General features: G+C 34.3%; 1 protein-coding gene across 6 annotated transcripts in view; it reads right to left on the bottom strand.

Annotated features, from left to right (window-relative positions):
• The window catches only part of PTPRM (protein tyrosine phosphatase receptor type M), a 966,854-nt gene that overhangs the window by 58,166 nt on the left and 891,393 nt on the right, over positions 1-17,295 (bottom strand). For all 6 annotated transcript variants that reach the window (XM_051970436.1, XM_051970437.1, XM_051970431.1 and 3 more), the window contains one exon: positions 11,106-11,203. In XM_051970436.1, coding sequence (XP_051826396.1) covers positions 11,106-11,203 — 98 coding nt within the window. The remainder of the gene's footprint in view (positions 1-11,105; positions 11,204-17,295) is intronic.

The following is a 17,295-nucleotide window of genomic DNA, read 5'->3' as shown; positions in this document are numbered from 1 at the left end:
AATGGTAGTTTGTGTTTACTATAGTTTTTTTTGTAATTATATTCAAGTCCTCTGTGTGCCTTATTTTCAGTCCATCAATGGAATTATAAAGGAGGTACAAAATCCAAAAATGTAGAGATGGAGGGGGTCAATAATGTACCCCACCTTTCACATCTGTTGTATGCACCCTGAAGGAAGCTCATCTCAATATCTTCTCAAAATTTTTATATTAATGTCACACAAAAGGAAGAAAGAAGCAATAAAAGGGAAATAGTATAACATCTAAAATACAGAACATCTTAACAATGATGGTGGCAATATGGGAGAAATCTGTCAAACCAGAAAAACAATAGGTGGGCCTGAGAAGATATGACTGATTCCATAAACCCCCACTGAAAATTCATTCTTGTGACAACTTTAGAGTCAAACTTCAAAGAAAAAGTGAAGACAAATATCCTATGTTCATCACAAGAAGTAGAATGGTATAGACAGAGAACTAGGACTTAAAATCAAGAAAGTCTGAGTTCAGATGACATCCCTGAAGATGACTAGCTGTGTGGTTTCGAGCAAGTTATTTAACAAGTGCCTCCGGGATTTGTCTACTAATTATAAAGTTAATTTAAATCTAGCATTAATCCCTGAATGAGCATTGCCTCAGAAAATCTGAGACCCAAGAAAGCCTTTAACTGTCAAAGACCAAGGCCTTCTGCTGCATCTGGGACCATTTCTTGTTATCCTGATCTATAATCTTGCCACTCAACTCATGTGACTCCAGAGAAAAGACTGAGGCTGGTGAGAGTCCAGTTCTCCCTCACTTAAAACCAATTCATTTGCAAGTCATAGCATCACCTTCCTGATTATCATGGTCATCTTCAAGAAAGAAGGACAAACTACAATAGTTTAAGTCTACCTAGGGAAATCACAGATTCTTGGTATATTCATATATATATACACACACACTTATATATAAGGCCTTTATCTTCAGTGTTATATTGCTCAAAGGACATGGGATTTGGAATTAGATGATAATTTGAAGTTGGGCTGTGCTACTTAACAACTGTGTGATCTTAGGATGGAAAGTCAATAATCACTTATATAATATATAATATAAAATAATAAATATATAATATATAATAAAGGAATATACTTAAAAATTAAAAATAATATAATAAATAATAGAGTGTAGTTGCTAAACAATATATTAGGTGCTTTACAAACATTCTTATATTAATTAGTTTGATATTACATCTATTCTAAAGTCCTTTAGGTTCTGATATCTATTATCTCATGCTCACAATAACTTGGTCAACATGAAGTCTAATTAACCCTATTTTTAAAGATCTTTGTTGACTGATCACTCAATTGATCACCTCATCCTTGTTTTCTTTATCTGTATGAAAGCAGCTGGACTCAATGACCTAAAAGTGCTCAAGTTTTAAAATGTCAATAATATGATATTATTCAAAGTAAATGCAATGGATCTCTTAAAAAGACAAAGGGACAAACCAAAAAATGTGATATCCTTTATAAAGAATTGACAATTTAAAATGACCTTAGCTATTTCATAGATAAGGAAAATGAATTCATCACCAAAGCTGATAGCTCAAGAGCACATGTCATATAAACCATTCTAAACAAGAACCCTGCTTTCTGGTTCCTTTGAAGATGAGGAAAAATGACCACTTTATGTTCTCAGAGTTTTATAACTATGGATCTTTGGGCATAGGAGAATTTTAAAAATATAATCTGAAGTATTATTATAGCCTCAAGTATGCTACCACTAATGTATGGTCATACTTATGGAAAAAATTGGTCTTTCCCTTATATCCTTTATTGAGTCAGTCAGGGAAATGCCTTTGTTAGAATGTCTGCCTGCCATGATAAAGATTGTAAAATAATTCTTTGTTGCTATAGAAAAACTCTTTGGAGTACTGAATCTTTTAATCTCTCATCACAAAACATCAAGATGTCACATCAAGTCACATCAAGAACTATTTATTAAATACTTACTATTTTCCTGACACTGTACTAAGCATTGGGAATACATAGACAAGTAAAAGGAAAGATACTCCCTATATCGGGAAGCTTACATTCTAAAAGGCACATAAAATAAGTTGATATGGGGCTGGTGAGATCAGGTACTTGCAAGGGCATATTAGAGAAACTGGAGAATCAGGAGTGATTCTCTGGAATGAAGGCAAAGCTGACTTGGGTGCTTTCTTGAAAACGGTGGTTCTGCTGGAAACCGAGTAGATGCCCATCACCTGGGGAATGGCTGAATAAGTTATGGTACATGAATGTTATAGAATATTATTGTTCCATAAAAAAGGATCAGCAGGATAATTTCAAAGAGGCCTGGAGAGACTTACATGAACTGTAAAGTGAAGTGAGTAGAACCAAGAGAACACTGTACACAGCAACAACAAAGTTGTGGGATGATCAATTCTAATGGATATGTCTTTTTTCAACAATAAGATGATTCAGGCCAGTTCCAATAGATTTGTGATGGAGAGAGCCAACTGTGTCCAGAGAGAGCTGTGGGGACTGTAGATCACAGCAGAGTATTTTCATCTTTTTTTTGGTGTTTGCTTTTTTTTTTTCTTTCTCATTTTTTTTCCTTTTTGATCTGACTTTTTTTGTGCAGCCTGATAAATGCGGAAATATGTATAGAAGAACTGCACATATTTAAAATATATTGGATTACTTGCTGTATTGGGGAGAGGTGGGGAGAATGGAGGGAGAAAAATTGGGAACAAATTTTGCAAGGTTTTGCAAGGGTGAATGTTGAAAACTTCACATATATTTTGAAAATAAAAAGCTATTATTAAAAAGGTTCTGGGAAGAATCAGACAATCACAGGAATGGGTCAAATGGACGGAGTGTACTCCTCGTGTGAAAAAGCCATGGGTAGAGTGAATTTCCAGACTGAGGAGGCTGCTTGACTTGGTGTAAGAATGCTGGAAAGTTTGGAATGAACCCCAGAGAGGAACAAAAACTTATTTGCCAAGTAGGGCATGGTTTTCTGGATACTCAACCACAAACTGGGTATCATACACACATCATACAACACTTCAGAGGTAAAAACTGAGAGGGAATTGTTACAAAATTATTTTAACAGTGGTCACTTCCAATTTTCCTATAACTTTATGTTAATGCCATGATTTGGGTCTCCAACAGTGTTGTTATTGCTAGAAATAATTGGCAATGCTGCCTTATGAGAACTTGGTATTCTTGGATGTAAATGACTTCCAAGGGATAGTGAACCAACATAATTTATATTTTCGCAATTTAGCCATTCATCTCAAACAGCACAGTACAAAATGACAAACAAATCCTATCAAGTTGTGAAGGATGTTATTATGAAAATGCATTGTCCCTAATTGATGTGAGTCATTGATAGGAGGTTGTATGTAGTAATTAGCTCAGGTCACAGAACAATATTAAAAAACTGATTTGTGAAAAATCTAGAGAAAGACAGCAATGATTGTTCAAGAGAGGAAACTTTCTGCTAATTGCTGCAAAAATAATTTACCTCCCCCTTTCAAATACAACACTGATGCCTTAAATGTAGCACCTGATAATTTACAATGAGATGTTAATTTGTCAGCTGTTAATAGTACTACTACGCCATGTATTAGACCATTTCCCCAAGACATTGTTGTATTAAGCATTATACAAATGTGTAATTTATCACAATTTCCAGCTCATAAACATGAAAATGGATAACACTGCCTCTTTGCTACTTCTCTCAACATTCCTAGCTTATTTGGGAAAAGAAAAAAAATGTTGACCATGGTATTATTTCAGAAGCGTTTAGAGCCTTAATCTTCCTTTCTATGCTGTATTTTGAAGAACTGATTCTGGAAATTTATATCTGCTACTTATCATTTAAAAGTTTTCCTTTTTTTCCTTTTGTTACCTTCGTTATGACAACATCCTGAAAATAATTACAGTCTTAGTCTAATCCCATTGGGACTAGGATAGCGTTTCTTAAAAGTATATTTTAAAATTCATCTATTTTGAGGGAGACAAAGTATCTCTTCCCTTCTGTCCCTGGACCCTACTTCTACTAGCTTCAAAACATTTCATCACCTGTTATAGGAACTGTTCAGAGCAATTCAACAATAATTTTCCTAAATGACTGTGAGACCTCATTTGGATTTTTAATAAACAGTCACATTCTAATGAGGTCTTCATAAAACTGACTAAATATGTTTAGAAATCATTAGCTTAAATTACCAGTGCAAACGCCTCCTTTGGGAGTCCTGCAGATTTGGTTATAAGACTTCTGGCAGATGGATTAGTATAACAACACAACAGAATTTCTGACTCTCCTCCCAAACAGCACAAATGTGAGTGGCTGGGTAACAGGCTACAGGATAAAAGCTAAATGTCCCTCCGGTGAGTTCATTAAAGAGGGAAAACAATCACAACACATTCCGGTGCCATTTAAATGCCAGGTGTGCTGTAGTCTGCAGGTGCCAGGGAAACTGACAAGGGTCCCTTACTGGAATGTGGGCTTAAAGGGGATACGTGGTTTTGACAAGAAAGCTTTAGATAATGACAGATACTGGCAGATGTACTGGGGAACCCTGCAGGAGGGGAATGGTAGGACTGTGTCATTCTGCACCAGGTGCCAGCATCAGGGAAGGTCTCACTGTGGCTCCTCCACCTGCAATTAAAGCCTCCTAATGCCTAGTGCTTCAGGGCAATGGAGAGAGAGAGAGGAGGGAAAAAAGAACAAGTTCCTAGAACAGATTTAATGAATATCCAGAAAGCCTGTGTAAACAAAAACACCACCTCCCTCATGTCTAATTCATGAAGGACACACATTGTGCCATAGACAAGAAGGTAGCTCCTGCCCTTTAAAACTAAAAAATTGTTAATTTCCTTTTTTGTTTTTGCTGTTTTTAAATTTGGGGATTGTTTTTAAACATACAGAACCTACAAGTCATCTCTAAACAAATTGGCAAACCTAACAATAGGTATAGGGAGGTAAAATTCTTGTTTTTGCCCTCAGGTGACATGACCTCTTGTCAAAACTCTTAAAAAGCATCTGAATTTTCAAGGGCATGTGCCTGAAACTCATTATTAATTAAAGCATCTGGATCTCTGGGTAAGCACAATCTGAGATACCACTGGGAACAAGGCTTGAGTAGTCTCTAAACCTAGCCATGTTCCCAGGGCCCTAGAAATTGGTGAGACATTTGGAAAGGCTGACTTCTTAATGGTTCACTAGATTTGAAATTATTGAGTTATTTTAAGCTCATGGATTTAAATGTACTTGTAGACCAGAAGTTTTTTTTTCTTTTCCCCACAGATGCTTCTCACTGAATATCTAGAGTTTCCATGGTTATTTGAAATAAAAAGTAGTTAAAACCATAAAAATCAAGAAAGAGCCACCAGTGGGACAATATCCAAGGGTCCAATGGAAAGAACAGATAGTGGAGCTTTTTCTTTTGTAGGTCAAATTGCTCACCATGAACTTGGCACCCTGCAAAATGACATGTATAAAAAATAGGCAGTTAATTTTGGGTTGTCTTTGTGTTTATTTCACAAGTCTTCTTTGACATTTCAGCTAAGTGTTATACTTGTCTTTTACTTTGAGCAAAAGTGTTTTTTATCATAAGAATGGAATATAGCTTGTGCTTTCAGTGATGAAGTGTTGTATCTAGGGTATCAAGGGTAAACTGACAGTCCATTCAGCAGCAATTACCAATGTGCCCCACTGTACAACAACTCAAAAAGCAAAAATCTAATGGTTTTTCTTGTGAAGAAATATTAGTACTAAAGCACTTAAAATTGAAAGAGAAATGGAGATCATTCAGTAATAGAATCCAAAGGGATCTGTGTCGAGCAAAAACCTAAGATCCAAAAACCTAGGATCTTAGGTTTTTGCTCGACACAGATCCCTTTGGAAGCCTCTGAATGGACCTTTTTCCAAAATAATGCTTTTAAATGTATAAAATTAGGTATATAGAATTATCATGGAAATGAATTACAATAAAATAGTCATAAAATATTTTTTAAAAACCAAGTTCAAAAGTTCCAGATAATGAAATCTTGATTCTAGTTCAACCTTTTTTTTTGAACAGATGAAGAAACAGACATAGAAAGAGTAACTTGTTCAAAGACATGAAGGAAAAGAGAGAAAAACCAAGAATGAACTCATTTCTTCTTTTTTCCATTATACTATACTATTTCTCCTACCTTTATCAAAGGGATACTTCAGAGTTTTTTTAAATAGTAAGTTCCTATAAGTAGTTAATTTAATATAAGATTTGATGTTTATTTGATGAGAAACAAAATTCTTTAAAATGCTATGGATATGTACTGAACACATATGACTTATTTCATATGACAGACAGTGTGATGTAGTGTTAAGAGTCCTGGTTTAGGCCTGGATTTGAATTTCAGCTTGGCTTTTTACTACTATGTGATCTGGAGTAAGTCATTTAATTGTCATTTGCAAAATGAAGGGACAGGACATGATGAGCTCTAAAGCCCTTTCTAGTCCTATTATGTGATAAAGGGAAGATGTTAACAGTAAAATTTACCAATGTAATTTAGTTTTATTATGTAGCTTTATAACAAAATCAATATATGATAATCATTGATACCAAGAAGAAAGTATTCTCAATAGTTACTGCAACAAACATTGTTTTTAAAATTCAGTTGCTCAATTATTCAGTTGTTCAGTTATGTCCAATTCCTTGTGACCCCATGGATAATCCATGAAGTTTTCTTGGCAGGGATACTGGAATGATTTGCCATTCTTTATTAAAGCAAATAGTTAAGTGATGTGCCCAAGGACACACAGCTAATAAGTTTTAAGACTGGATTTGATCCCAGGACCAGTGCCTCATCCATTGAGCCAAGTCACTGCTTTATAGCAAATTAGTCAAATTTTTTTAAAAAAAGGTAATTATATAGGTGAATATATTAACTTAATATGTGAATTTAACCTATTAGTGAAATTTAATGTTATATTTGTTTATACCTTTCAGATGGCAAACATTTCTGTTTAATATGTTTATTATATTTATTATTAATATATTTATTATCCTAGTCATCTTTGTGGAAATGGATGATAATTTTTTTTTCCTTGACATGTACTTTGATTCCTTAAGAATTATGTAAAACAGTTTCTGAAGAGCAGTAAGGTCACATCCTGACATAAGTGACCCAGCTTACCTATCAAAGACTTAAGTAGAAAAAGAAAGAATGGGGGCAGCAAGGTGGTGCAGTGGATAGAGCATCAGCCTTGAAGTCAGGAGAACCTGAGTTCAAATCTCATCTCAAACACTTAATACTTCCTAGCTATGTGACCTTGCACAAGTCACTTAACTCCAATTGTGGGAGGGGGAGGGGGAGGAAGAGAGAGACAGAGACAGAGAGAGAGACAAAGAGACAGAGACAGAGACAGACAGAGAGACAAAGAGACAGAGACAGAGAGAAACAGACAGAGAGAAACAGACAGAGAGAAACAGACAGAGACAGACAGAGAGAGGAATGTTTTTGTTTTCTTTGCTAATCTTGCATTTCTTTGCTAAAATTCATGTTCTCAACATACGTGTGGTTCTGAATTTTAAGATCACTGTTCACTTGGCTGTTTCCTTAGCCTGACCTATAGCCCTTTAAAAGTGACAATGTGCAAAAAATATTCTTTCTGTGACATCTGTTTTTAAGGGAAAAATACTCAGCACCTGTCTCTGAGAAATTAAAAACATAAATCAAAACCCCTTTAACTCCCATATAAATCCATGACCTTCTTTCTGGCATAGTAGCTGTTTGCTAATAAGAGCCAACTCTCAGCACACATAGATTTCTATGGTCATTAATGACTTTGGTGTTGAGATGGGGAAAAACAAAAGTAGCTTTTTGTAATTGATGGTATATTTAAAACATAAGAGAACCTATGTTCACTATTACATTCTGACTTCTCTCCTTTTCTTAAACAAAAATTAGAATTAACTGACTGTCCATCCATAGCCATATATCCAACTCTATGAAAGTAACAAGATTCTTCTTATCATGGGCTGTTTACGTCCTTATATTATAGGTATACAATAATAACAACACCATACTGATTTTTAGTTCCTCTCAGGTTGTTGTTGTTTGTCCTTTGTTCTCAAAGAGCACCACGACATTAGACAGGTGATGCCACGACATGCAAATGAACTCGATTGAAATGAGAGAGGGCTGGGCAAGGTCACCTCAACCTATTCTGCTTGATTCATATGGTTTCCTCTCTTTTTGAAAGAGTGACTCTTTATACTTTCAAATTGGTATGTTTCTCCTCTTCCTCCTCCTCTTCCCTTCTTCTTTTTTTTCCTCCTTTTCTTCTCTTTCTCTTCCTTTTTTTGTCTTTCTCCCCCTGCCCTTTTTCTTCTTCACCTTCTCCTCTTCCCTTGTCAAAGATTGTGTATCTAGCTAAATGTTATATAATTCTAGTATGAGATTAAAACTGATTTTGAAACAAGGAAGAATATACATCTCGGCAAGGTCAGACAGGCATTTTCCTAAGTCTTAAGACAAAATGTCTTTTTTTGTTCTTTCTCTCAATAACAATTTCTTTTTCTGCAGGAAGGAGATAAAAATGATAGTTAGGAACAGCAGTGAATAGAATGCTGGGCCAGGAAGATCTGAGTTCAAATAGAGCGTCAGACACTAACTAGTTGTATGACTCAGGGCAAATCCCTTAACTTTTGTGTGTTTAAATTTCATCTTCTGTAAAATGGGGATAAAAAAGTACCTACAACACAGAATTCTTATAAAGATAAAATATAATAATATTTGTAAAGCACTTTGCAAACCACAAAGCCACATATAAATGTTACTAATTATTATTACTCAGTGACTTGGGTAATAGGAGTTAGAGCTGGAGATTAGAAATAATCTCTCATAACTCTCCCATTTTCAGATGAGGAATTCAGATCCAGAGAAAACCTTATCCAAGGTCACACAAGAATTATAGAGGCAGAATTATAAACTGTATATTTGGTGTTTTAGTACTGTGTACTTAACCATTAACCACAATAAAATAACATTTTTATTCATTTTATTTAACAAAAATATAACTTAGAATGCTGAGTAAAAGTACTGGATTTGGATCAGTTTGAATGTAAATTCTGTTATTTCATACCAAACTCCTTTCTGGCTCTCTCAATTCTTTCTAATTAACATTGAAAAGATTGTTTGACTAAATTCTGCTTTTTCATTGTTGTTGTTAATATTACTGCTTTCCAGGGAAGTGTCAAAGTTGATTCTTAACAGGGATTTTGCTTAAAGGGGACAGACCATTTCTTTTTTTTTCTTTTCTTTTGAACATTTAAACATATTTTGAACACAAAAGAACAGTACAAATTTTAGCTACAGATCTTTACATCCTGGGAGTTGTCAGGTCAGAACATATGACCCTCTTTTTGGAATAATTGCTCCCTTTTCTAAATAATTAAATCATATATATATATAGTAATAGCATCTATCTCCAACACTTGTTGTGAAGGTCAAATGTGACATTTGTAAAAGCACTTAGCACAGTGTCTGGCACATAGCAGACTTTATATAAATACTATTATTACCATTATTTTTTATTATTGTTGTTATTTAAAATTCTTTACCACCTGATTAACCTTCCTTTCTACTCTATATTACCCCTTTGCAAGAAGTTCTACTATCTACCTAAACTGGTCTTTTTGCTACTCATCACATATAAAACTGGATTTGCCATCTTCATGCCTGAGAACAGATAGTCCCCCTGCTTGGAATTCTTTTTCTCTTCTAGTCTGTCTGCTTCTTAGAAGTACCAGTTTCTTCCTAAGTTCAGCTCAACAGCAACCTTCTTTATGAAACCTTTCTCAGCAACTGCTAATTCTGTCTTCTTCAAATTATCTTTTGCATATATTTTATATAGTTATTTTATATACATTTACATGTGTATGTATTGTCTTTCCTTATAAGAATGTTAGTTTCTTGAAGGCAGAAACGGTTTCATTATCTCAAGAGCTTAGCATAGCATCTGACATATTGTAAATACTTATTAAATGCTTTCTGATTAATTGATAATCATGAATGAAACAGAAAAGGAAAAAAGTGGTATCTGAATTTGGACTTGAAATAGGAGGAAAGTTTCCTTTCCTCAGTTCTAGGGACTATAAATGAGGTTGGATACTCATAACTGATGTGGGATAGAAAAGAATCTTTTCCTTCTACTGGAAATGACAAATGCAAATACAGAGAGATACAAGTTTAGGACACATTTAAGCAGTCTGGCAGAGTATGTAAATAAACAATGTTTTCCTCTTAATGCTAAACACAAAAATGGACTTAATAGCTATATTTACTTCTGGTTCCTTCTTCCAGTGGCTAGATCAATAGAAAGGACTGGCTGATATCGTTGATGAAACAATATATTAGCACTTATGATGCTTTTTCCCTAATTCTTTCCCCCTAATTAAATAGATATGTTCCATTCAATGGATTCTAAACTAAAGCATTGGTAGTCTCACAAAATTTATCATCTCATTTTTTGTTTGGAAGTACAAGATCACATAGTTTACAGTGACCACTCAAGGTTTCCTGGATAAACAAAACCAGTGATCATACACACACACTGTAGTACAATTTCCCTCACCAACGCAGAATCCTGGAAAGTCCCTCAACCTCATTTATAGTCCCTAGAACTGAGGTATGGAGAAATGGTCAAAATATTTGCCTGAGTAAGTAAAAGTTTTGGTTATCTCCCTATACTGTTTCCAACTTAAAGTCCTATTTCTTAGAATTGGAAAATTCTCCATTACATTCCTAATGTGGTACACCCTCAGGTCTGATACCTAACAATAAACATCTATACTGTACTTAGAGGTGATTTTGTATGCCCAACGTCAGCCAGGCTTTTATATCTTGCATAGTTCTCTTGTCTGTTGCCATCGCAACAAAGGCAAGCAAGCTGTATTTAAAGATAATTTATAGCCCAATGCAGCAGCTGGAGGAGGAGTTGTAATAGTTTGTATTTTAAGGAGTACATGTGGTACTGTAAATACTTGCCTTATTTATTACTTGATAATCCAACTAAGTAACTAGAAAAACATTTGATTATTTCCTTTGGTACAAATCCAACTTACCCTTCCCACTTCCACAAGGTTGGTCACCATGATTATGCTGGCTGTGTTTTCATGCCACACCATTCTCCAGAAATCATATATTGTTTCTTGCATTGGTCCTATAAGAAAATAGGAAAGAAAAGTTATTTAAATATGAATTTGTGATATTGAATGTAAATTCTGTTATTTCATACCAAACTCCTTTCTGGATCTCTCAGTTCTTTCTAATTAACATTGAAAAGATTGTTTGACTAAGTTCTGCTTTTTCATTGTTGTTGTTAACATTACTGCTTTTTTAAAAAATTTTTACCACCTGACTAACCTTCCTTTCTATTCTATATTACCCCTTTGCAAGAAGTTCTACTATCTACCTAAACTGGTATTATTTTTTGGAGAGAGATCTATAAATATATGTTATATATCTAAATGTACATATTTCTTTCATTAGAATAAATATTTTAAAATTCCTAAGCAGTAATTTACAACCTTTTCAAGTATGAACAAGACATCCTTTATGTCATCAAAAATATTCAAGAATTCTTATATGTTAAGTAGTTTTACTATTAGTCATCCAAGGACTGACAAAGTACATGACAACAAAAAGCTTCTATGAATTCAGTCATGCTTTTAAATGAGTTTATATTTTATTAATCATGACACTTTTATACATTTGAAAACTAGTGATGCAGTCTGGTTAGATTGGGGCCTTTCCCAACAGGAGGAAGGGGAATATTATATCAAAAACAACAATTAATAATGATAACTAATGATAATTATGTGTGACAAAGTTTGTAAAATACATTGCATATCACATCCCATTTAAAGTTATATAACTTTAGTTAGTAGTTGTTTTTGCCCTCAGCATAAAACATTACAAGTTAAGTGAACATGCATTTATTAAGCATCTACTGTCTGCTAGGCACTATGCTAAGAATTAGAGATACAAAAAAGGCAAAGACACAAACCCTGTTCTCAAAGAATCTAAAGTGGTGGGAATGGGGATGGAGATGACAAACTCCATCCATAAATAAGAAACAACTAGGGTAAATTGGAAATAATCTCACAGTGTTCATAAGCACTAAGATTTAGGATGACTGGGAAAAGCATCCTGCAAAAGATAGGACTTTAGTAGACCTTGAAGGAAGATGAAACTTGAATTAAAAACTAGTAGAAGGAGATGAGAAAGGATGAAGTTGAATGCATGAAAGCCACCAGAGAAATGTCTATAATTGAGATTTCTACTTTGCACCTGCTATCCTGTCTGGTTTCAACTGCAGGAAATAAGATTTCCCTCCTAGATTCAGCTTATTATTTCTAAACTCATCACCATGCTGCTAACTCAGTCTTTGACTATGTCAGCCTTCTTTTTTTTTCTGTTTGGAGGGCTGGTACCTTCCTTTGTAGAGGACGAATACTGGTACTGATGGGGGTGAACCGTGAAACTGTCCTCCTTGACTTTTGGGGTGGGCTCTAGAGCTCTCCTCTGACAGAGATCCACCCTTCCAGGCAGTTAAGTGGTTTCATTAAGGTTAGCCCAGGACCACTTCCTACTTAGCTCGAATTTAAGTGGTCTCATTCAGCTGGAGATCTAGGCCTGGGGACAGTGACAACATTGAAGGAATCTCAATCAATAGAAACCCCAGTCTCAGATTTCCTATAAAAGACAAATTTAAACTCAAATCTTTGCAGAAATCCGAAGTAGGATTTTTTGCCAAGGCACCTCTCCTCTTGGCACAGTTGCCTACCAGGACTCCTGCCCACTATGAAGAGACCTTCTTCTCAGTGATAACCTTTTATTATTTCTCTGCCAGGATCTTGTCACTAAGAAGTCTGCCTTCCTAGCAAAACTGGCTTTTCAGCCAACAGTAAACTTCCCTTTTGCCAGTCAAAACTTTCAGGTTCGTGAATTCTTTTCATGTTAGTCCTATGTCACCAGAGGGGGTTCCCACAACTCTCTTCATTGCCACTAACCACATCAGTACCTCTCCATATTGTACCAGATGCTCTGCTTGGTTTTAACAACTTAGCTTAAAAGAATCAAAGTCTCCCACTGCATCCAGGGCCATCTCCAGTCATCCTAATTTATTATATCTGGCCACTGGACCCACATGGCTCTGAAGGGGAAAGTGAGAATGGAGATTTTGTACAGCCTTCTTTCCCTTTAGTCCCATTTATTTGCATAAGGTGGAATCACCTGCTGAATGTCATGGTCCTTTTTGAGAACAAAGGACAAAAAAAAACAACAAATTCACAGAACTAAATTTTCCCTGGTTTCCTGATCCTCCCACCTCTACTTTTTCTTGCTACCTTTCTCTTCATGGGAAGGGCTTGTCTTTTTTATTGTATTCTCTAGCTTAGTACAGTACCTGGCACTCTGTAAATGTTTATTGGATATATTGGATTGCATTGGATTGAACTCTAATTGCATCCCTGATATTTTAGAAGCAGCTTGCTTCTGAGCAGGGGCAATTGCCTGTAGTAAGGCACTTGCTTCATGTTTCAGAATTAGAAACAATATTAATATTCTGGATGGCAATAGGTTGATCAGCTGGGTGTACCTTGAAATCTAGCATCAGACTGGTTGAACCATATATGTGATACATGTATGGTTACATAATATATGTATACTATATACAAGATACTATATACATATATCTATATAGACCACATATTATAATAGCTATACATACTATATATGCATGGATACATGTATGTTGTATGTTTGCTTATCTACATATTTACATTATATATTCACAAATAGTTTGAAATAGTTACATGGTTTTAGAGTATCTATCCAAAGAACATTTTTATCTGAAGTATCATCTTCAGAAATTTCAAATTTCTCATTCATAGTCATATTTTCTCATGTTATCAATACTATGTTGTTGATTTTAAAATATTCTTAAACTAGTACTATGAAAGAAACTTATTTTTTCATCATTGAGCTATTTAATTTCTACAATACTCAAGAATGAATTTATCTTTAAAAAAATGCGTGACCTACCCATGGGCTAATAATTGTCAGATAGTCTAGGGAAATTGTATATAAACTGAAATGTACCTATATTTAGGCATTTTCTTGTTTTGCAATTTTTTCTTATTCTGTTCTATCTGGCAAATTAACCTAATTCATAATTTCTTCTTTCGGTAGTGAGGAAGTAGTTATAGTTTTGAACTGAACTGCTATACTCCATTTCTGAAACACAATCACATATAAGCACAAATTCAGAACTGGACAGGGCCTTAGTTCACAGATATCAAAAATGCTGCAAAATTCCTCTAAATGTAGCCTGAACAACATTAAGATATACTTTTACAAAATAATTAAAAATAAAAAATTTACCAAAATAATAAAAAAATAATAAAATATTATTAATATTTTTATTGACAGGTATCCATCCCTCTATCTGATTTATTGACCCCCATTTCTATTTGACTTTGACATCATTGATTTAGCACAATTCTTTCATTTGATTCAATAAAAAACTGAGGCTAAAATGAAAGTGATTTCCCCCAAGGTTAGATATGTAGCAAGTAGCAAAACCGAGAATCTTTGACTTAAAATCCAAAACCTTTCCCTCTCTATTGTACTGCCTTATATAGTCAGGCTTTACTTTAAATTGTTTTCCTTACAATATCTCTCTGTAAGGTAAGTAGTTCAAGCATAATTAATTCCATTTTCCATATGAGGAAACTACAGTACAGAGAGAGAAGCTATCCAAGGTCACATAACTAGAGAGCATTGGAGTTAGGCTCTGGAAGCAGTTCCAACTTCTGTGCTTTCTCCACTCCAACACATTCTCTCAAAAAATACTGTCAAGATACCAATATTTTAAAAGGAATCAAAAGTTCAAAGTATTCCCCTTACATGTACACTATTTGAGAATGATGGTAATCTACCATGAAATGAATAAGAATATTATCATTTTCATTTCTAAATTTGAAAAATAATACAAATGGTCAATGGCCAGCTTGGAGTCAGAAAGAGATTCTCAGAAATAGTAACACATTGAGAAGTACCTTAAATTAGGTTCTCTGAAACTGGTAAACATTTAATTAATTCCCATTGGTTCCTTTTCTGTCTTCTCTTATTTTTCTTGTTGGCACTACCATTTTCCCAGTCACCCCAAAAGCACATCCATGAGTGCTAAAGAAATTGCACCTGTCCTTTCCTCTCTTTCTGGTCTTTTCATGAACTCTGGGGTTGCAGTTATGTTGACTTCCTAGCTATTCTCCATGTTCTCATCTTCTTTGTCTTTATAAGCCTGGAATACCTTGTCTCTTCACCTATATTAGTTGTAATCCTTATCTTGCTTTAAATTGCTCAAGAACCACTTCCTCCAGAAAGCTTTTCTTGGTTTTTGGAGGGGTTAATGTTTTCCCTGCCAAATCTATTTTCTATCTGATCTATATTGACTTTGTATAGGCCAATACGTAGTCTCCTTCATTTGAATATAAGCTCCTTGAAGGCAGATGCTGGGTTTGGGTTTTTTTTTTCTTCTTTGTTTCCAGAGAAGCTAAGGAAGTGCTTAGTAGTTGACTAAATTAGGGACTTTGTATGCTTTTTTTCCCTTTATATTGATTTATAACCATAAATTTAGACTTGGAAGCACATTTAGAGACCATATAGTTCAACCTCCATATTTTTCAGATCTAGAAAGTGAGTCAGGAAAGATTAAACTATTTACATAAGGTCAAACAGATATTAAATGGCAAAAGTGCAATCAGAAATTCCAAATCCCCTACTTCCAAATCTGAGTTTCTTCTACTAAGAAAATTCTTGGAATTTAAAAATTCTTAGATTTTATTTTTATACTAAACTCAAACACCAAATAAATTGGGCATTTCTATATGCATGTAAAAGAAAAAATGGTGCATAAAACTGCAGCTCTTTATTATGCAGAACTTGCTTTTCTTGTTGAATATAATTATAAATGATCTTAATGAGGGAAAATAAAAATTAAATATGAATTAAATAATAAAATTAATAAATAAAATAAGTATAATAAAAGTTGGTAGGTTTCAAAACTATCTTGCTTGTCTGGTCTTTTCTCTTTGCATTTCTTTTAAAGAAATGCTTTTTCTTTTCTTTCTTTTTTGCTACTCTTTCTCAACATTGGTGAAAAAAATAAAGAACAACCAGCCCTTTATAAAAAATACACATAATCAAGTAAAACAAATTTCCACTTTGTGTCCAAAAATGTATTTCTTATTTTTCATTTTGAGCCAAGGTTTTGAAATTTAAATAACTTCTTAATCTAAAGCACTAGAATCCACTATTTGACAAATTCCTGGATTTTAGAATATTAGTAGGGTAAGAGTGTACTATTGAGCCCATACATCTGGGAAGGAGCAAAGTTATCCTTTCTGTGTGACAACTGAAATAAAATAAATGTCTTAATGTTTATTAATTTTTTTTAGTTATTCAGCAACCTGTCGTAGGTGGGGGTTCAAAAAATAGTAATGGTGTTAAAGACGGTGATATATCAGTTGGAATGTTCTGAAAGAGAGTTGAGTGTGAAATCTGAGATAAATTCTTCTGTCAGTGTCCTGTTAGGACATTTGTTTGTTTCAGAGACAGAAAATAAAAATTGTTGGAAGCTGCAGAAGTTAATTTCTTCCTCATTTTCAGTTTATAAGTTAACATTTGGAATAGAATATCTTCTTCTGGCTCATCATATTAGACTCACTTATTATGGGCTCTTTTGGAAAGAGATGGTATCCCTTACTCACTAATAAAATTTGCCCAAATGACCAAATGCTGCTCTAAATTACTAAACAGAGCACTCACGGATATGGCCAAATGTTCCTGATTCGGGGTTTAAGAACATTTCTAATTCAATCCAATACAATGAACGCTGTAATCCAAACTCCTTCTTAGGGGTCTCTCTAACTATAGCATTAAATGTGGTTAGCTCATAGTTACCATTCTAACACATTACTAAGTCTCAAATGAGAGGGATAGATTGCATTTGGATGTCCCTTCCAATTCTAGATTTTGGAACCATTTCTTTGAGCAAATGGAAAAGTTGAGTGATACATTTTGAATCTATTGATAAGTCTAAGTCAGCAAGCAAGATCTTTGAAGCAAAGAATATATTTTTCTTCCCTGATTTATGTAGAAGAAAACTCACCCATAAAATTTCACATAAAGGAAATAATATTTTAAAAGGCAGGCTAATGCATTTTCCTAAGAACTTGATTTATGTCA

This window comes from Antechinus flavipes, chromosome 1, assembly GCF_016432865.1.
Source record: "Antechinus flavipes isolate AdamAnt ecotype Samford, QLD, Australia chromosome 1, AdamAnt_v2, whole genome shotgun sequence".
Taxonomy (NCBI): domain Eukaryota; kingdom Metazoa; phylum Chordata; class Mammalia; order Dasyuromorphia; family Dasyuridae; genus Antechinus; species Antechinus flavipes.
The sequence above is the reverse complement of the archived record's forward strand: the minus strand, read 5'-3'. Positions and strand labels throughout refer to the sequence as shown.